Raw genomic sequence first — 19,188 nt, 5'->3', positions numbered from 1 at the left:
AGGACTGCAGAAAAAACAATTACTACCAACCTGCCTTCCATGGAGGATCTGTATACTGCATGAGTCAAAAAGAGGGCTGTGAAAATATTTACAGACCCCTCACATCCCGGACATAAACTGTTTCAACTCCTTCCCTCAAAACGACGCTGCTGCACACTGCTGGGTCATATTTAGCTGGTTTAGCCAGCAAGCTTCTCCCGTGTCTGCCCTTTTTGTGAGAGCACCCACAACTTCCTCTCAACATTTTAGCTAGCAAATATATGGGGGAAGAACGAACATGTCAATATTTCCGTTTACTAAGTGAAATGTTTAACAAGCTAAGTATAAACACCTTGGTCCTCAAAACTAATATTATTTTCTACCACATTTGGTATATGATTTTGTCTGTTATTGCTGTTGTTACTGTTATTATTATTTTATAGAGGCACATTTATTTCAATAAAAAGCATGCATTGGCCATGAGCCCAGTAGACATACAAGGTTAATATCATTAATTACCAACCCAGGAGTTGATTAATGACCTATTTCCTGGCATTCACCAGAGGAATTCTCGGCTTACACAAACATTGTAAAATTGCCAAAGATTAAGACAAGACAGATAATGGGGTTGTTTGAACATCCATTGCATTGTAGATCCCTCCTTCCATCTCAGTTCTCTTGGTTCATGATAGTAACCAAGACTCTCTTAAACCATCAACAGCTGGTAGATTCCAATCAATCAGAATTGAGCTGGAAGGGACCCTATATCATTTCAGATAGGTGATTATCCAGTCTTTTCTTCCAGATGTTTTGGGGAGGATCACTACCATGGGTTGGATTCTACCTGGTTGGACTGGTTCTATAAAACCAATTGTTATGATTTTGCCCAGTTCAGAGAATGGTAAATCACGCCACTGGCTGGCCCATGGCCACACCCCGCCCACTCACTCCTTACCTGGCATGCGCGCCCTCCAACTTGCCTGTGTTTGGTTAGTTGCTAGTTTTCCTTTTTTCTCCCCACCATCAGCTGTTTTGCTGTGCCAGGAGATTAGCTAGAAAGCAGGACATTGTTGGATTTCTTGCTTTCTAGCTCATCTCAAAGCAGAGCTGAACCTTCCTTAGGACTGAAGCTTCTATTTTTCAGCGCAGACTCAGGCAATAGATTGCAGAATGGTAGATCTCTGAGTGAATCTGTGATTCTGTGAGCCACTCAGTCTGCTGGCCTGCTTTGCCTGATTTTGGGTAAAAGTTGCTCTTCTTTTAAATAAAAAATTCAATATTTACATACATAGTATGCTGTGAGTTAATTTTGTGAGTTTGCTTGCAAGCAAATTTTATGCGACAGACTCAGGTAGCAGATTGCAGAATGGTAGATCTCTAAGTGAATCTGTGATGCATTGAGCAACTCAATCTGCCTGCCTGCTTTGCCTGATTTTGGGTAAAAGTTGCTCTTTTTTTATAAAAAAAAAATCAATATTAATATTTATAATATTTACATACAAGCCATGCCCACCCAGCCACATGACTACCAAGCAGCACCCACAAATTAGGCCATACCCACCGAACCAGTTGTTAAGAAATTTGAATCCCACCCTTGATCACTACCACTAGTAAACTGTGAATAGGACAGGAATGTTGTGATGCCATCGTAGAGATTTTTAAGATCCTGAATGTGCTTTTTCAAAAGACAACTAGACTTCCTTTGTTTTGCATGAAGACGTTTCACATCTCATCCAAGATATGTCTTTAGTCAGAACTAAAGAAGCTGATGCAATAAAAAGATCATAAACTAAGCCTTCGTAGCGCAGGGGTTAGAATGCAGTAATGCAGGCTACTTTTGCTGACTGGCGACTGCCAGCAGTTTGGCAGTTCGATCCTGACTTCCTCAAGGTTGACTCAGCCTTCCGTCCTTCCGGGGTTGGTAAAATGAGGACCCAGATTGTTGGGGGGAAAAAGGCTGACTGGGTGAACTGCTTAGAGAGGGCTGTAAAAGCACTGTGGAGCAGTATATAAGTCAAAGTGCTACTGCGATAAAATTAGGCACTAACCCTCTTTATGATGATCATGGCTTATGACTGAAATTGTGTGTTCAGTTAGAGTCCTAACTTTGAATACCTGGCTGGGGAATTCTGGGAGTTCCACTAAAGTTGCCAGGTTTGGAATCCCATGACTGAAAACCTGGCTGGGGAATTTATTTATTTATTTTATTTGTTTGTTTGTTTGTCAAACATGTACAAGATAACAAGTATACGTGTGAACATAAACAGGAACAAAGGAAGTAAATACAGATAAATGGAGACAGTAAGACAGGGATGGTAGGCACGCTGGTGCGCTTATGCACGCCCCCTTTAAGGACCTCTTAGGAATGGGGTGAGGTCCATGGTAGACAGTTTGAGGTTGAAGCTGTGAGGGGTTGAGGCTGTAACAATGGAGTTGGGTAGGGCGTTCCAGGCGTTGACCACTCTGCTGTGGCTGAAGTCGTATTTTCTGCAATCAAGTTTGGAGCAGTTTACCTTGAGTTTGTATCAGTTATTTGCCCATGTATTATTGTGATTGAAGCTGAAGAAGGCAAGATGACAGGCAAGATGTTATAGCAGACAATTTTGTGAACTACTCTTAGATCAGATCGCAGGCAGCACAGTTCCAGATTGTCCAGGTCCAAAATTTTGAGCCTGGAGGCATAGGAAATTCTACTGTGAGTAGAGGAGTGGAGTACTCTTCTCGAGAAATAACTCTGAACCCACTCAATTGTGTTAAAGTCCGATCTACAGTGCAGGTTCCAGGCAGATGAGCTGTATTCGAGAATTGGTCTGGCAAAGGTTTTGTATGCCCTAGTTAACAATTCAATGTTGCTGAAGAAGAAGCTACGCAAAATACGGTTAACAATTCTTAAAGCCTTTTTGGCAATGCTGTTACAGTGAGCTCTGGGGCTTAGATTATTTGAGATGAGTACTCCTAGGTCCTTGATGGAGTGAGGTTCACTTCCTTCTAACTTGTAATTGGTGTTCTGATTTTTTTTTTCTTGCCAATGTGTAGGACACAGCATTTGTTAGTTGAAATTTGGAGTCGCCATTCTGACACATAGTCAAGGTCACTTTTAGGGCAGCAGCATTGCCAGTGGTGTTAAACAATTCTGTAAGTTGAAGTCCTCTAGTCCTAAAGTTGCCATGGTCAGAGTTTCCTGATTGAAAACCTGGCTGGGGGAATTCTGGGAGTTGAAGTCCGCTAGTCCTAAAGTTGCCAAGATTGAAGTCTTCTGATTGAACCTGGATGAGAGTTAAGACAAAGCAACTGTCAACTCATAAAATATTTCTATGGTCTTTTTAGAGTTGCCAACAGAAAGGGAGAGAGGAAAAGGGTTTGAAAGAGCAGCTTGGAAATCGGAAGTGCATTCCATAAATAGTTGTTCAAAGATAGTAACTAGGTGACTGAAGTTTCTACTGTGCAAAATTCTAACTGGAGAACATGATTGATGATTCTTGGCTATGGATGTGTCTCATTGGAGAATATGAATTACAATACATCCAGGGGGTGGGGGAAAACCAGGGTCAAGGGTGACAATGAATGATGTGTCTCAGAGTCAGCTACACCCAGGTAGTACCGGCATGTTAACTCCCAATAAATCCTTTTTAAGTTTTGGAAGTTTGGCTTGAGACTCATGATTTAATTGAGGTAACTGCCGGAATCCTGACAGAAACTTCAAGATGTTTTCTCTCTCAATATGTCCACTCTCATGTGACCCAGGTTTTCAAGCGGGGCCTCCACTGCCTCAGATCTTCCTCCCTTGCTTTCTTTTCTTTCTTTCTATTGTTTTTATTGAAGTTTTCAAAAAATACAAATCTTATTTATATTCATTACAGCGTTTTAGCACGCTCTCTAATTGCTAATATTAATCTAATTCATTTCTGCACATTCCATTATTTTCTTAGTCTTTTTTCCTTTATCAGAATTTTCTTGTTTTTCCAATTTTGAGCAAATACAATTCTAGCTGCAGTTAAAACATTAATTATCAGATATGTCAGATATGTCATATGTATTATTCCTAATAGAAAAAAATTCTGGTTTGAGTTCAATTGGATGTTTGGTGATTTTTTTTGTAACCAGTCCTTTATTTTAACCCAATATTTCCTGGTCTCGGGGCACAGCCACCACATCTGATAAAAGGTACCATCTTTCTGTTCACATTTCCAACATTTTGGGCTTGGGTTGGGATACATCTTAGCCAATCTCGCTGGAGCCAGATGCCACCAATGGAACATTTAATATAAATGTTCTTTGTAGGCCGTAGATGTCGTTAATTTGTCATTCTGAGTCCATCATTTCTCCCATTCTCTCTTGCTTTCTAAGTGGAATTCCTCTGCTTGCCTCCCAGGTGCTCCTTTTCAAAGGTCTCAGCATGCTCATGCTACCTCCTGCCGGCACTTCCACCTTGCCCCACAGCCTCAGATCTCAGCCGACTTCCCCCTGCCTCATGCCGTCCAGCCTCACCTCGCCGCCGCTCACCAGCACAGTAGCCCGCTCCACTCGTCGCTGCCAACTTTACCTACCCTGCCATTCCAGGATGTGACGGGGCCTCCGTTCCTACCTCAAGCCCTTCACCAGCAATATCTCCTCCAGCAGCGGCTCCTCGAGGCTCAGCACCGCAGGTTCATATCCCACCCCAGGTGAGGTCGCCTTGGGATCCTGGCTCAGGGCACCGCTGCCAGTACAGGTAGCCCTCGACTTAAAACAGTTCGTTTAGTGACCACTCGAAGTTGAAACATGGGACGAGTGACCGTTGTCCACACTTTTGACCTTTGCAGCTCAGGAGATTTACATTCAGATGCTTGGCAACTGACTCGTATTTATGACGGTTGCCAGGTCCCAGGGTCACGTGATCCCTACTTTTGCGACCTCCTGACAAAGCAAAGTCAATGGGGGAGCCAGATTCACTTAACAACCGTGCCACTAACTAAACTACTGAGTGATTCACTTAACAACTGTGGCAAGAAAAGTCAACAAAGGGGGCAAAATTCCCCTAACAACTGTCCCGCTTAGCAACAGAAGCTTTGGGCTCAATTATGGTGGTAGGTTGAGGACTACCTGTTCAAACCCCATGGGCTGAGAAAGAGGGGTACCCAGAGGCACAGACGATGGGGAGCATGAGGTGGGTTTAGGAACGGTCCATCTGGAGCTGAAAATCAAAGGCCAATTTGCAAGGGAGTTGGTGGGTTATGGATCTATGCCATGATCGTGAAATGACCATTATGGCCACCATCTTGGAGATTTTGATAATGCCCCTAAGGTGTCTTTGTCTCTCACCTGGGGAAAAAAAATAGCAAAATTGGATAAATATATATGAGCACGGAATCTTGGTTGAAACCAACATGCATTATGTACTTGTATCTTGTGATTAATGATTATAACTATGATTTATGATCTATGATCTATCACATTGTTGTTTGTATATACACCGAGAACTTCTGCACCAGAGACAAATTCTTTGTGTGTCTAATCATATTTGACCTAAAAGAACATTCTGTTCTGTTATTCTGTTCCATTCCATTCCATATTCTATTCTATTCTATTCTATTCTATTCTATTCTATTCTATTCCATTCCATTCCATTCCATTCCATTCCATTCCACTCAATATTCTATTCTATTCTATTCTGTTCTGTTCTATTCTATTCTATTCTATTCTATTCTATTCTATTCTATTCTATTCTATTCTATTCTATTCTATTCCATTCCATTCCATTCCATTCCATTCCATATTCTCTTCTCTTCTCTTCTCTTCTCTTCTCTTCTCTTCTCTTCTCTTCTCTTCTCTTCTCTTCTCTTCTCTTCTCTTCCATTCTATATTCTATTCTATTCCATTCCATATTCTGTCCATTCCATTCCATTCCATTCCATATTCTCTTCTCTTCTCTTCTCTTCTCTTCTCTTCTCTTCTCTTCTCTTCTCTTCTCTTCTCTTCTCTTCTCTTCTCTTCTCTTCTCTTCTCTTCCATTCCATATTCTATTCTATTCCATTCCATATTCTGTCCATTCCATTCCATTCCATATTCTCTTCTCTTCTCTTCTCTTCTCTTCTCTTCTCTTCTCTTCTCTTCTCTTCTCTTCTCTTCTCTTCTCTTCTCTTCTCTTCTCTTCTCTTCTCTTCCATTCCATATTCTATTCTATTCCATTCCATATTCTGTTCTATTCTATTCTATTCTATTCTGTTCTGTTCTGTTCTGTTCTATTCCATTCCATTCCATAATCAATTCCATTCCATTCCATTCCAATCCATACCATTCCATATTCTGTTCTGCTCTGTGCTATTCAATACTCTACTCTACTCTACTCTACTCTACTCTACTCTACTCTACTCTACTCTACTCTATTCCTGTTCAATCCCCCCCCATCCTATCGTATCCTATTGTATCCTACTTTGCAGTGTTAGCATAAGATGTCTCTTATGGAATGACATCATTTTGCATATGACACCCCCTACCTTTTTTTTTTGACTCACCTTGTGGAGACCCATGATGTGGGGGGAGGGTAGAGGGTGATGTCACATGGGCCAGGATGCCATCAGGCTTTCTATTATACACCCATGGACAGACCAACAGTCTTGATTTTACTCGCCTCCTGCGCCATTTCTCTGCTCTGATCTAAACAGGCTGTTCTTCAAGGGATGTGAAATTTAGAACTATTTGAAAAGGCACAGAGGGTGAGCAGTGCCCATTCGTTCTTCTCCATCTCTCTTGCAGGCGGACTCAGGAGCCCATGTCTGTCCAACCTCATCGGTTACATCCAAGTTTTGAATTTGGCCATCAACTGCAGACTCCCCGCACCGTGGCACCCCAACCTAGATATTTAGCTGAAGGAACAGACTGGTAAGTCGCTCTTTACTCAATCCTTACGGGGATTGAAAAAAAAAGCATAAATGCCAATCGCACTTTCCAGCCCTACCTTAGTGGCTTACAGCCTCTTGTCTCCAACAATCTGGGTCCTCATTTTACTGACCTTAGAAGGCTAGAAGCCTGAGTTAACCTTGAGCCGGTTAAAATCGAACTCCAGATGGTGGACAGAGTTGACGTGCAGTACTACATTCTAACCACTGTGGAGGGAGGGAGAGAGGGAGGGAGAGAAGGAGGGAGGGAGGGAGGGAGGGAGGAAGGAAGGAAGGGAGGGAGGGAGGGAGGGAGGAAAGGCAATAGCCTTTAGACTTATATACCGCTTCACAGTGCTTTACAGTCATCTCTAAGTGATTTACAGAATCAGCCTATTGCCCCCAACAATCTGGGTCCTCATTTTACTGACCTCAGAAGGATGGAAGGCTGAGTCAACCTTGAGCCGGTTAAAATCAAACTCCAGACAGTGGGCAGAGTTGGCCTGCGGTACTGCATTTTAACCACTGTGGAGGGAGGGAGGGAGGAAAGGAGGAAGGAAGGAAGGAAGGAAGGAAGGGAGGGAGGGAGGAAGGAAAGGCAATAGCCCTTAGACTTACATACTGCTTCACAGTGCTTTATAGCCGTCACTAAGTGATTTACAGAATCAGCCTATTGCCCCCAGTAATCTGGGTCCTCATTTTACCCACCTCGGAATAATGGAAGGCTGAATCAGCCTTGAGCTAGTCAGGATCGAACTCCAGACAGTGGGCAGAGTTGCATTCTAATCAATGCACCACCACGGCAATGAAAGAAGGAAGGAAAGAAGGAAGGAAGGAAAGAAGGAAGGAATAGCAACAGCCCTTAGACTTATATACCACTTTCCATTCCTCTCTACGCGGTTTACAGAGTCATCCTATTGCCCCCAACAATCTGGGTCCTCATTTTACCCACCTCGGAAGGGTGGAAGGTTGAGTCACGATGAATAGCAATGAGTACAGGCAGAAATGGGTGCCATATTCATTGGTTTCCTGGTTCCATTTTTCTTCACATAAAAATCCATTCATTAAGGACAACTTCCCTTCAAGCGACAATGTAATGCATATCAAGGGAGAAAATACACTGACAATTAGGGGCTTCATCAAAAGCAGTAAAACCATTTCCTTTACTGAAATCAAAGTCATCCACATCATTAGATAATCTGAGAAAAATCCCGAGAAAAGACCTATATTTAGGCAAGGAAAACCAAGGTTAGGTGGTACCTGGCTCAGTAGCGGTAATTGTGAGAGGATCTTGGAGTCCTACTGGACAGTCACTTAAATATGAACCAACAGGGTGCTTGCAGCTGCCAAAAAAAGCCAACACAGTTCATTAACAGAAGGAAAGAATCAAGATCACATGAAGATCACATACCACTTTATAATGTTTTGGTAAGGCCACATTTGGAAGTCTGCACCCAATTTTTGTCACCATGAGGTAAAAACAATGTTGAGACTCTAGAAAGAGCGCAGAGAAGAGCAACAAAGATGATTAGGGGACTGGAGGTTAAAACATCCAAAGAACAGTTGCAGGAATTGGGTATGTCTAGTCTAGTGAAAAGAAGGACTAGGGGTGATATGATAGAAGTGTTCCAATATTAAGGGGCCACCATAAAAAAGAGGGAGTGTTGAGGTAATTCCCCGTTAGGAGAATGAGCGCATACAGGGAGACATATAGAGAGTCGTGTTTGAATAATACACACAGAGCACACAGATACGCTATACAGTAAATGTAGGTTTTTACTTCCAGAAACATTAAGCAAAGTCTAAAATAAGCAATCCAAAATCATTCACAGGTAAATCAGTCAGTTTTTCAATCGAGGGATAATCCAAATATCAAATTCCAGTATCAAAAACAGTTCAGTATCAGACTTACATTAAATCCAGTAATATCAGTCAATTAGAAGAAATGGAGCAACGGCAATACTTTCCAACAGAAGGAAACAGAGATACTCACCCAGACACACTCTCTTCTGAGACTAAGACTAAGACAATCCAAGTTTCAGGCTCCATCTTATGGCTGTTTGAAAAACCACACCCAATTGCAGTTTTTGCATTCTCTTAAAGACATAGTACTAAAATGTTTATCCTGGTTTATATATTTCTAACCCAAATACCTGTTAGGTGACTCATATTCCTAACAGGGAGTCTAACCTATCTTCCAAAGCACTAGAAGTAATGGATGGAAACTAATCAAGGAGAGAAGCAAACTAGAACAAGGGATAAATTTTCTGACAGCGGAACAATTTGCCTTCAACAAATTGTGGATGCTCCATCACTGGAGGTTTTAAGAAGAGATTGGACAACCATTCGTCTGAAATGGTATAGAGTCTCCTGCTTGAGCAGGGGGTTGGACTAGAAGACCTCCAGGTTCCCTTCCAACTCTGGTCATCTGTCATTCTTCATCTCCCTTTTTGGAAGATGAGGAATTGTGAGTCCCTGCAGAGGCTTCCACATGGGGCTAAGAGAGGGGGAGAAATAATGACGTTGCATCAGGCCAACTTCCATCACGTTTGCAGGCGCACCGTGATGTCGCACCGTTGTACAAAGGATGAGCATTGCAAGGCTGAAATGCTGCGTTTGTTATTTTGGTGTGACTTACGGGAGCTTCTGGGTGCTTTAATAAACCAAAGGGCACCTACCTTTTCTAAGAAACGGAATTTCTCTAAGAAACGAACAGAATACCGTATTTCCCCATGTATAAGCACCCCCTTTGTATAAGCCACCCCCCCCCCAATTTTTGGACTGTGAAGTTTTGAAAAAAATATTTTATTAGAGAAACAAGTTATGAAGAAAGAAAATTTACAAAGAAACAAAATTCTACGTCTAGATCTACAACTTCGGTCATGACGCCGAAAGCGGTGCGGGCGACGCTAGCAATCTACGCATCGGAACGAGAGTAGGAACGAAGCATTCAGGCCGATGCCTAGCGTATGCATTTCTATCGCGTACTCGCACTCGTAATCGTATCGTCACTTACAATTTTTACAAAAAAGTATAGCATACTGCTGGAAAACCAGTTTATTCCTACTTTATTATTTTATGCATTTTTCACGTATAAAAAGTGTACCTACTTTGTATATGCCACCCCCCTACTTTTTGGGCTTGAAAATTTTGGAAAAAAGGGGTGGCTTATACATGGGGAAATACAGTAATAGAAAAATAATAACAGAGTTGGAAGGGAACTTGGAGGCAGGGGTGGGCTGTATGGGGGTTCGCAGAGATTCGGGAGCGCCCCAGCTAAGATTCTGTGCAGTTCAGAGAACCCCCAAATCCCCCTCCTGGTTGGCCCTGCCCTGTTCTGCCCTCCCAGGAGTCTCCACATGGCCCGTTTTGGATGCAGGTAAGAGCAGGGGCACACACAGAGGCTTGGTGAAGGTGAAAAACAGGCCACCCGGAAGTTTTGGGAAGGCTGGAAACGGGCCCGTTTCTGGCTTCTAGAGAGCCTCAGGAGCCCGGGGAGGCTGTTTTCGACCTCCCGGAGGCTCAAGGAAAGCCTCCGGAGTCCGGGGAGGGCAAAAACACCCCCCCCGCCATGGTGCAGGAGGCCGACTAGGCCACACCCACCATGGGCACGCCCAACCAGCAAGTGGGCAGAGAACCCGTTGCTAAATTTTTTGAAGCTCACCCCTGCTTGGAGGTCTTCCGGTCCAACCTTCTCCTCAAGCAGGAGATCTTATACCATTTCAGACAGATGGTTGACCAATCTCTTCTTGCACCCACAACTTCCGCTGGTCAATTGTTCTCCCTGTCGGGAAATCTTTTCCTTAGTTCTGGGTTCCATCTCTCCTTGACCTATCTAACAAGTAAAAGAATTAAACCTGGGCCTGAAAGCTATCCAACGCAGAAAAAGTCGTGTGTCCTCTGCTTGTCCCTCAATCCATCCTTCTTCTCTTTTTCACTGTGGGAAAGTTACACCGACTTTAAAGAAGGCGTTGAATTTGGAAGCCGTTGAAGGGCAGGTCTTTCATTCAAAGTGAGATGCTGATTCATAACTGTAACTTCCTGTCCTGGCCTCTTATCTGCTGTTCTCTGCCTTTTTTTTCCTTCCAATTTCCGCAAGCTTTCCTCTTTTATTATCCCAGTTCCCTGACAGTAAAACAAATTAATATATATATATATATATATATATATATATATATATATATATATATATATATATATATATATATATATATATCTTCAGCTGAATCTTGGATATGGAATAAATGTTGATATGCTTTAGAAGCCAAAGCTGAGACGGAGCTGAGATTTACAAAATAGAGACTGAAAGCAGCCCAAAAAACTCTCTCAGATATGTTGAAAATAAAAGGAAGGGGTATCAGCTGCGCAGTAAAGAGCGCAAAATACTAAGAGGTTACAACGAGAAGACAAAATTTGATTGTCTTCCACCACTCCAAAGTGAGTCGCACCACTTTTGGATATTTGAAGGGCACAATTAAGGGGAAGTTAAGCAGGGGTGCAATTCAACCGGTGTAACAACCAGTTCGGTGAGTGTGCACTTTGCGCGTGTGCAGAGCATTTGCTACTGACCTTCTCCAGCAATCCCTGTGTGTTAAACAGCTGACATACAGCAATCCGCTGTGCTGCACAAATTAGCTGAGCTTGAAAAACAGGATATAAAGCACAGCCTAAAGCCCAGGTGGACGCGTAGGCCCAACAGCTGATTGTTGGAGCAAACTGAACCATTTCTCTCCCAGCTGATCCTTGGCACTACCGGTTCACCCGAACCGGGCCAAACTAGTAGAATCACACCCCTGAACTTAAGTACAGGTAGTCCTCGACTTAAAACACTCTGTTTAGTGACTGGTCGATGTTACAACGGCACCGAAAAAAGTGACTTATGACCATTTTCATGGTTGTGGCATCCCCATGGACACTGTTTGAAAATTCGGATGCTTGGCAACTGACTCATATTTATGACGATTGCCGTGTCCTGGGGTCATGTTATCCCCTTTTGTGACCTTCTGACAAGCAAAGTCAACAGGGAAGCCAGATTCACTTTACAACCGTGTGGCCAGCTTAACAAATGCAGTGATTCACTTAACAAGACAGGTGACAAGACAGGTCGTAAAAGGGGGCAATGTTCCCTTAATAACTGTCTCACTTAGCAACAGAAATTTTGGGCTGAATTGGTAAGTCAAGGACTTCCTGTACCTCTTGGAGGAGATAGGAGAGTGACAACGTATGCATGATGATGTCACACCAATGTTATGACTTATAGTTTGTATTTGCATCGGACATCCTAATTAAATATACCAGGGCTCTTCAAACTTGACAGTTTTAAGACTTGTGAACTTCAACTCCCAGAATTCCTCCTCCAGTCACGTTAGCTCAGGAATTCTGGGCGCTGAAGTCCATAAATCTTAAACTTGCCAAGTTTGAAGACCTTTGAAGTATACAGTCATGGAATTTGCTTGTATGTCATCTTAATGTCATCACGGTTTCTGTTAGGTTCAAGAAGCCAGGAACCAGTATAGAATTCAAAAATACTACAAGTTTATTTTCTGCTATCTATATATAAGAATCTGAATGACTAATAATCAAGGTGAATTGGTGACGGATAAGAGTCACCTGGACTTCAAGAGGGGTGGGCTAAGGTCTCTGTGGGGGCGTAGGCACTCTAAATTGATGATGTAACAGAATAACAAAATAAAAGAGTTGGAAGGAACCTTGGAGATCTTCTAGTCCAACCCCCTGTCTAGGCAGGAAACCCTATATCATTCCAGACAAAGGACCAATCTCTTCTTAAACACTTCCAGCGTTGGAGCATCCACAACTTCTGGAGGCAAGTTGTTCCACTGATTAATTGTTCTCACTGTCAGGAAATGTCTCCTTAGTTCTAGGCTGCTCCTCTCCTTGATTGGTTTCCATCCATTGCTTCTTGTCCTGCCTTCAGATGCTTTGGAGAAGAGGTTGATCCCCCTCTTGGAACACTGTTATCATGTCTATGGAGATTCTCCATCATCCAGGTCATGGGTTGTCCCAAAGGTGTTTCTTTTTTCAAGAGGCAACTAGACTTTCTGGTTTTTCTTTGAAGGCGTTTCACTTCTCACCCAATAAGCTTCTTCAGCTCTGAAGGTGGAGGATGGAAGGATTGATACTCCTTGCAGACAGCTGGTCATTTGCATTCTTTTAGTCATTAAGGTTACCTGGAGGTTTATCTATGTCCTCAGGATCATCTGAGTGGTGGAATGGATGCATGGAGCCTTCTTGGAGTTCCTGAAAGAACTGTGTTGTAGATTGGAGATAGATGATGTCGTATCCCTCCCCCCCGTTGAGAGGGGGCTGTTCAGTTTTGACATTGATGGTCTCTTTGACCCCTCTTTCAAACCACCAGTACTCTCTGTCCAAAATGTGGACTTTGTTGTCTTCAAAAGAATGGCCTCTGTCTTTTAAATGCAGATGGACTGCTGAATCTAGTCCTGATGTGTTTGTTGTGCCACACGTTTACAAAGTGCACTTTTGGGACTGCTGTCATGTCTCCCCTAGTCTTTCTTTTCATGTGTTTGACTCTGCTTACCTGTTCAGCCTGGTCATCTTCTACAGTTTCTGATAGACACAAGATGAAAGGTTAGAAAAGTTAGGGTCCCAAACTTGGCAACTTTAAGACTTGTAGACTTCAACTCCCAGAATTCTCCAGCCAGCATAGCAAGTCTTAAAGTTGCCAAGTTTGGAGACCTCTGGAAGAATGATCAGATGGCCCTATCTTCAAAAGAAAGAAAAATGAGAATTCAAAGGCTACAGGTCAATCTGAGAATGACATCCAGAAAGCGGAGAGGTATGCACTGTCCTATAATTGGGTAGACCAGGTTGCCCTGATAAAAAAACACTTAATCCAATAAGATTCTTCAGCTTGTAAGACCCATTACACTAATTTTCAGAATTCAGGATGGGTTTGTCCAAGGCAATTCTTCTGTGCTTAACTTCCTTTTTTATTGAGTAGATGTTTTAGTGGATTATAGGAATGCTACTGACATAATATATCTTGATTTATAACTTGTTCCTCCAGGGGACTGGAGGCTAAAACGTATAAAGAATGGTTGCTGGAATTGGATATATCTAGTTTCATGAAAAGAAGGACTATGGGTGACATGATAGCAGTGTTCCAACGTCTCAGGGGTTGCCACAAAGAAGAGGGAGACAAGCTATTCCCCAAAGCTCCTGAGGGCAGGACAAGAAGCAGTGGATGGAAACTAATTAAGGAGAGAAGCAACTTAAAACTAAGGAGAAATTTCCTGACAGTTAGAATAATTAATCAGTGGAACAACTTGCCTCTAGAACACTGGAAGTTTTTAAACAGATGTTGGATAACCATTTGTCTGAAGTGGTGTAGGGTGTCCTGCCTAGGCAGGGGGTTGGGCTAGAGGACCTCCAAGGTCCCTTCCATTATTCTACTTGTGATTTATTTGTGATTTTAACCAAACATTTGATGAACTTTTCCATGACATTCTGAATAGTAACCTAGATAATTGAGATCTGAGTGGCAAAAAAAATTAAGTAGTTATGTAATTGGCTTGGAAAACATCATCAAGTTGAAGGCTCAGTTCTAGGACCTTTGGATGACATAAAATAGGAATAGCTAATACTCTGGAATGTAGAAATAAAATTCCAAATGAGGATGATGGTGTAGAGCAGGGGTATCCAACCTTGGCAACTTTAAGACTTGTGGACTTCAACTCCCAGAATTCCTCAGCCAGCAAAGCTGGCTGAGGAATTCTGGGAGTTGAAGTCCACAAGTCTTAAAGTTGTAGAGGTTGGACACCCCTGGTGTAGAGCAAAGCTGGCTGGGGAATTCTGGGAGTTGAAGTCGACAAGTCTTAAAGTTGTCAAGTTTGGACACCCCTGGTATAGAGCAAAGCTGGCTGGGGAATTCTGGGAGTTGAAGTCCTCCAGGCTTAAAGTTGCCAAGGTTGAAGACCCCTGTTGTAGAGATATAGGAGGAAAATAATATTATTTACCGAAGATAAATGCCGAATTCTTCATTTAGGAGTGGGGAATTAAATGTACAGGTGTGGAACACAGAGGACCTCCTGGTTTGGAACAAGTGACTGTAGAAACGATCTTGGAATTATAGTTTGATTGAAAACAGAAAATGATCTGTGTGAGGTGGCTATAAAGCAAGAAGAAATACAACTTCCAGACTATGGGAAGTAATTATTTTACTTTTATTCTGCATTGACCATACACATCTTGGGTCCAGTTCTGGACAGCCCAATTTAAAAAGTTTCTCCAAATGGTGCAGTAAAGGGCAATGAGTGAGGGCTAGAAACTTAAATTCTACGGGAAAATGAAAAGAGATGTGTGGAAGAGGAATGGAATAGAACAGAATAGAAAATAGAATAGAATAGAAAATAGTGAATAAAATAGAAAATAGAGAATAGAATAAAATAGAATAGAATAAAAAACATGGAGTGCAGTAGAGTAGAATCCTCCTCCTCCTCCTCTTCCTTTCTCTTTAAACTGCTGGAAGGAAGCCATTTTCTTGGCTTTGTCATTGGCTAAAAATAAGTCATTATTGGTGTCTGTTTCTGGTAGTAGCCCGTATCCTCGTCTAATGTTCTTCCTTGCTTGACAATCTCCTTTCTCCATCTTTTAATATGATGTTCTCTCTCTTTCTCTCTCCTCTCTCTCTCCTTTTTCTCATTTTTCTCTCTCTCTCATCTCTCTTTCTCTCTTCCCCCTCTCTCATCTCTCTCTCTCTCTTTTCTCTCTCATCTTTCTCATTTCTCTCTCTCATCTCTTCTCATCTCTCTCTCACCTGTCTCTCTCCTCTCTCTCTCTTTCTCTCTCTCTCATCTTTCTCATTTCTTTCTCTCTCATCTCTCTCTCTCTCCTTTCTCTCTCATCTTTCTCATTTCTCTCTCTCTCTCATCTCTTCTCTCATCTCTCATCTGTCTCTCTCCTCTCTCTCTCTTTCTCTCTCTCTCCTCTCTCTCTCTCATGTATCTCTCATCTTTCTCATTTCTCTCTCTCTCTCTCTCTCTTCTTCTCTCATCTTTCTCTCCTCTCTCTCTCATCTCTCTCTCTCTCATCTCTCTCTCTCCTCTCTCTTTTCTCTCTCTCTCCTCTCTCTATCTAAGCTAAAAATTATATAGCTATGTATATATGTATGCATGCCTGCATGCATATAAGTAGGTAGGGATGGGCTTCAAAAATTTTGGCAATGGGTTCTCTGCCCGGTTGCTGGGTGGGCGTGGCCATGGTGGGCGTGGCCTAATCGGCCTTCTGCACCATGGCAGGAGGGTTGTTTGCCTTCCCTGAGCTCCGGAGGCTTTCCTTAAGGAAAGGTATATATGTATGTGTGTGACTTTTTATAGGTTAAGTAGCACCAACATGCCTAGCACCTTAAAAGTCACATAACATTTCACAGTTGGTTCCTGCTGACCCGAAAGGTTGACCCTGTTCGTTTTGATCAGGGAGACTGAAAGGCAAGGTTGATTTTCTGCATATTGTTTACCTCAAGAGTTTGAATTTGTTTCATGCTGAATTCCTGCCTAGAAATGAAATGCCTTTATTAGAGCGTATTGTCAAGGCCACAAAGCCATAGGGCCTTGATTGCAGGATTCTTTGAAGATCACGGCCTTTTCGGGATCGCGGAGAACAAAAGTTTGGCCTTTTTATTGTTTCCCTTCTCCTCTCCTGACGCTGATCTGAAACATCCTGGGGTTAATTGTACCTAACAGTCGCACACTGAACCTGCCCTTGGGATGACTCACTTCGCTTCCGGGCTCTTGTTCTTTCCACCCAGAAAAACAGAAAAGACATTCACTCCCGTATTAGCAACGGGCTTAAATTGAGTGTACCACCTTAGAGACCGGGGAAGACGTTTTGTGAAAAAACAGAGTAAGGATCTTGAGTGGGTGGCTGCAAAAGGCCTTGGAAGACGCGTTTGGCAATTCTAAGGGAGGGCGAGGATGGTTTGGGTGGGGGATTGCCCTCCATCTCAGCTGGCTGGGGTTGCCCTTTGTAGAGTTAGACCCTAGTGTGGAGTCGTTTAAAGATATAACAGCACAGAGAGAGAGAGAGAGGAGAGAGGGAGCGCGCAATAGAAGAATGAGAAAGAATGACTGGCTTGAAATCACCAGGAAGGGAGGAAGGGAGGGAAGAGAAGGGAGGGAGGGAAAGAAGAGAAAGAAGGAAGGAAGGAAAAGGAAAGAAGGGAGGGTGGGAGAAGGGAAGGACGGGAAAGGAGGAAAGGAAGAAGGAAAAGGAAAGAGGGAGTAAGGAAGGGAGATGGGAAGGGAGAGAAGGAAGAAGGAAAAGGAAATAAGGGAGGGAGGGAGGGAAGAAAGTAAGGGAGGAAGGGAGGGAAGGAGAAGGAAGGAAAAGGAAGAAGGAGAAGGGAGGGAGGAAGAGGGTGAAAGAAGGAGGAGGGCAAAGGGAAGGGAGGGAGGTAAATAAAAAAAAAGGAAAAGAAAAGAAGGGAGGAGGGAGGGAAAGAGGGAAGGGAGGAAGAAGGAGGGAAGGAGAAGGAAGGAAAGAAGGGAGGGTGGGAGAAGGGAAGGAAGGGAAGGAAGAAGGAAAAGGAAAGAAGGAGGGAGGGAAGAAGGGGAGGGAGGGAAGGAGGAGAAGGAAGGAAGGAAGAAACGGGTGGGAGAAAGGGGGGAGGGAAAGAATAAAGGAAGGAAAGAAGGAAAGAAAGAAACAGAAGAGAAGGAGAAAGGCATGAAGGAGGGATGGGATTCTGCCAGTTCTCACCTATTTGCTAGAACCAGTTGTTAACCTTCTAAGCAGTTCAGAGAACCGGTTGTTAGAAGAAATTACTGGCCTAATCCTGTAAGGAAGGCAGGAAGGAAACATTCTGGTGTTGCTTACAGAAACTGCCTCTCCGTTAACCTTTATTACATTCTTGGCAGGATGAGACTTCTTGTCTCTGGAACTTCTCTGGAGTTTTGTTTTCTTCCCCTCCTCAGTTTCCCTTCCTTTTGCTTCCTTCCCCTCTGGCTCTGTGGAATTTGCTTCTCCCCATCTTCAAGTTGTCCCCTCCTCATGTCTTTCTGGATGTGTATTTACCTACGCGCTGAGGGAACGGAAGGCAAGAGAGAACTAAAAGTCCCTGTTGAAGGAATCGCTCAGGCAAAAGCATGTGGATAGTGAGGTCACTCCAAATTCGGGTGGAAGGAACTGCAGAACCAGGGGTGGGCTTCAAAAATTTTAGCAAAGGGTTCTCTGCCTGGTTGCTGAGCGGGTGTGGCCATGGTGGGCGTGGCCTAGTTGGCCTCCTCCACCATGGCGGCGGGGGGGGTATTTTTGCCCTCCCCAGGCTCGGGAGGCTCTCTGGAAGCCAGAAACAGGCCCATTTCCGGCTTTTCTAAACTTCCGGAAGGCCCATTTTTGGGGCCCTCCCTGACCCCCCCCCCCGTGGACCGCATGGAGACTCGTGGGAGGGGCGGGACACAATGGGCGGGGCCAGCCAAGAGTGGGATTTGGGGGTTCTTCAAAACTGCCCCAAATCTTAGCTAGGGGCTCTCCCGAACCCCTGCGAACCCTAAGCAGCCCATCACCGCGACTGTTTTAAAAACTCTGATATCCCCTGGAGTCCAAAATAGGTTGAAAAATCTCCTCATGTTCAAGATGGTATACTATCGTGGATGCTTTGAAGTTGCTCCCCAGATCCTTTCCAATAGAAGCGGGAAAAAAATATGGCGATTGGAACAGGGAATGTTTGTACAAGCAGGGACTTTATGTTAAAAATGTGCTTTTTCCTCTGAAGAAAACATCTCTTTAGTCATCTGTTTATTTTTCCCATTGCAATTAGCCTAAGGGGCCTGGTTTTTGGTACACATCTCTGTGTGTGCTTGTGTTATACAAACAAACAAAAAGAGAGACAGACAGATACATGGTGCACCTGAAGGCTTGTTAAACCGATCACGGGAAGCTTTTCTTTCCGAGAAAATATTATCGCACTTAGAAATGTTGAAAGGTCATGCATCAAAGAAGAAAGTAATTAGAAGAAAAGGACAGCCGATGCATACATTTAATGCAATTTATATAATAAGTTGTCTATAAGGCCCGACTTTTGGTATACCCTGCCTACCTATGAAATATTTTTTGCTGCATCCTAATGAATAATTCAGCTGAAGGTGAATTTGTTCCATGATCCCAGAGTTAATTTATCAGTCACTCAATAAAACAACAAAGCAGACAGTTTAGGTAATCTGTTCTCAGTGGATTTTTCTTATAATCTTTTTCTTCCCCCAACGTGGAAGACCCTTATTAAAGATCTGATAAAGAAGGTAATGTCAGGATCAAACATCCAGATCTATACATATAGAGTTCAGACTAGCTACTTTATTGCTGAATGCCTATTTTA

The 19,188-nt window shown here is 43.1% G+C and overlaps 1 protein-coding gene across 1 annotated transcript in view; it reads left to right on the top strand.

Annotated features, from left to right (window-relative positions):
• The window catches only part of ARK2C (arkadia (RNF111) C-terminal like ring finger ubiquitin ligase 2C), a 131,689-nt gene that overhangs the window by 95,300 nt on the left and 17,201 nt on the right, over positions 1–19,188 (top strand). The window contains exons 2-3 of the mRNA XM_087927543.1: positions 4,352–4,643; positions 6,715–6,840. Of these exons, the coding sequence (XP_087783669.1) occupies positions 4,352–4,643; positions 6,715–6,840 (418 nt within the window). The remainder of the gene's footprint in view (positions 1–4,351; positions 4,644–6,714; positions 6,841–19,188) is intronic.

This window comes from Pseudonaja textilis, chromosome 2 (genome assembly GCF_049901715.1).
Source record: "Pseudonaja textilis isolate UNSWEBS1 chromosome 2, rPseTex1.2, whole genome shotgun sequence".
Taxonomy (NCBI): domain Eukaryota; kingdom Metazoa; phylum Chordata; class Lepidosauria; order Squamata; family Elapidae; genus Pseudonaja; species Pseudonaja textilis.
The sequence above is the reverse complement of the archived record's forward strand: the minus strand, read 5'-3'. Positions and strand labels throughout refer to the sequence as shown.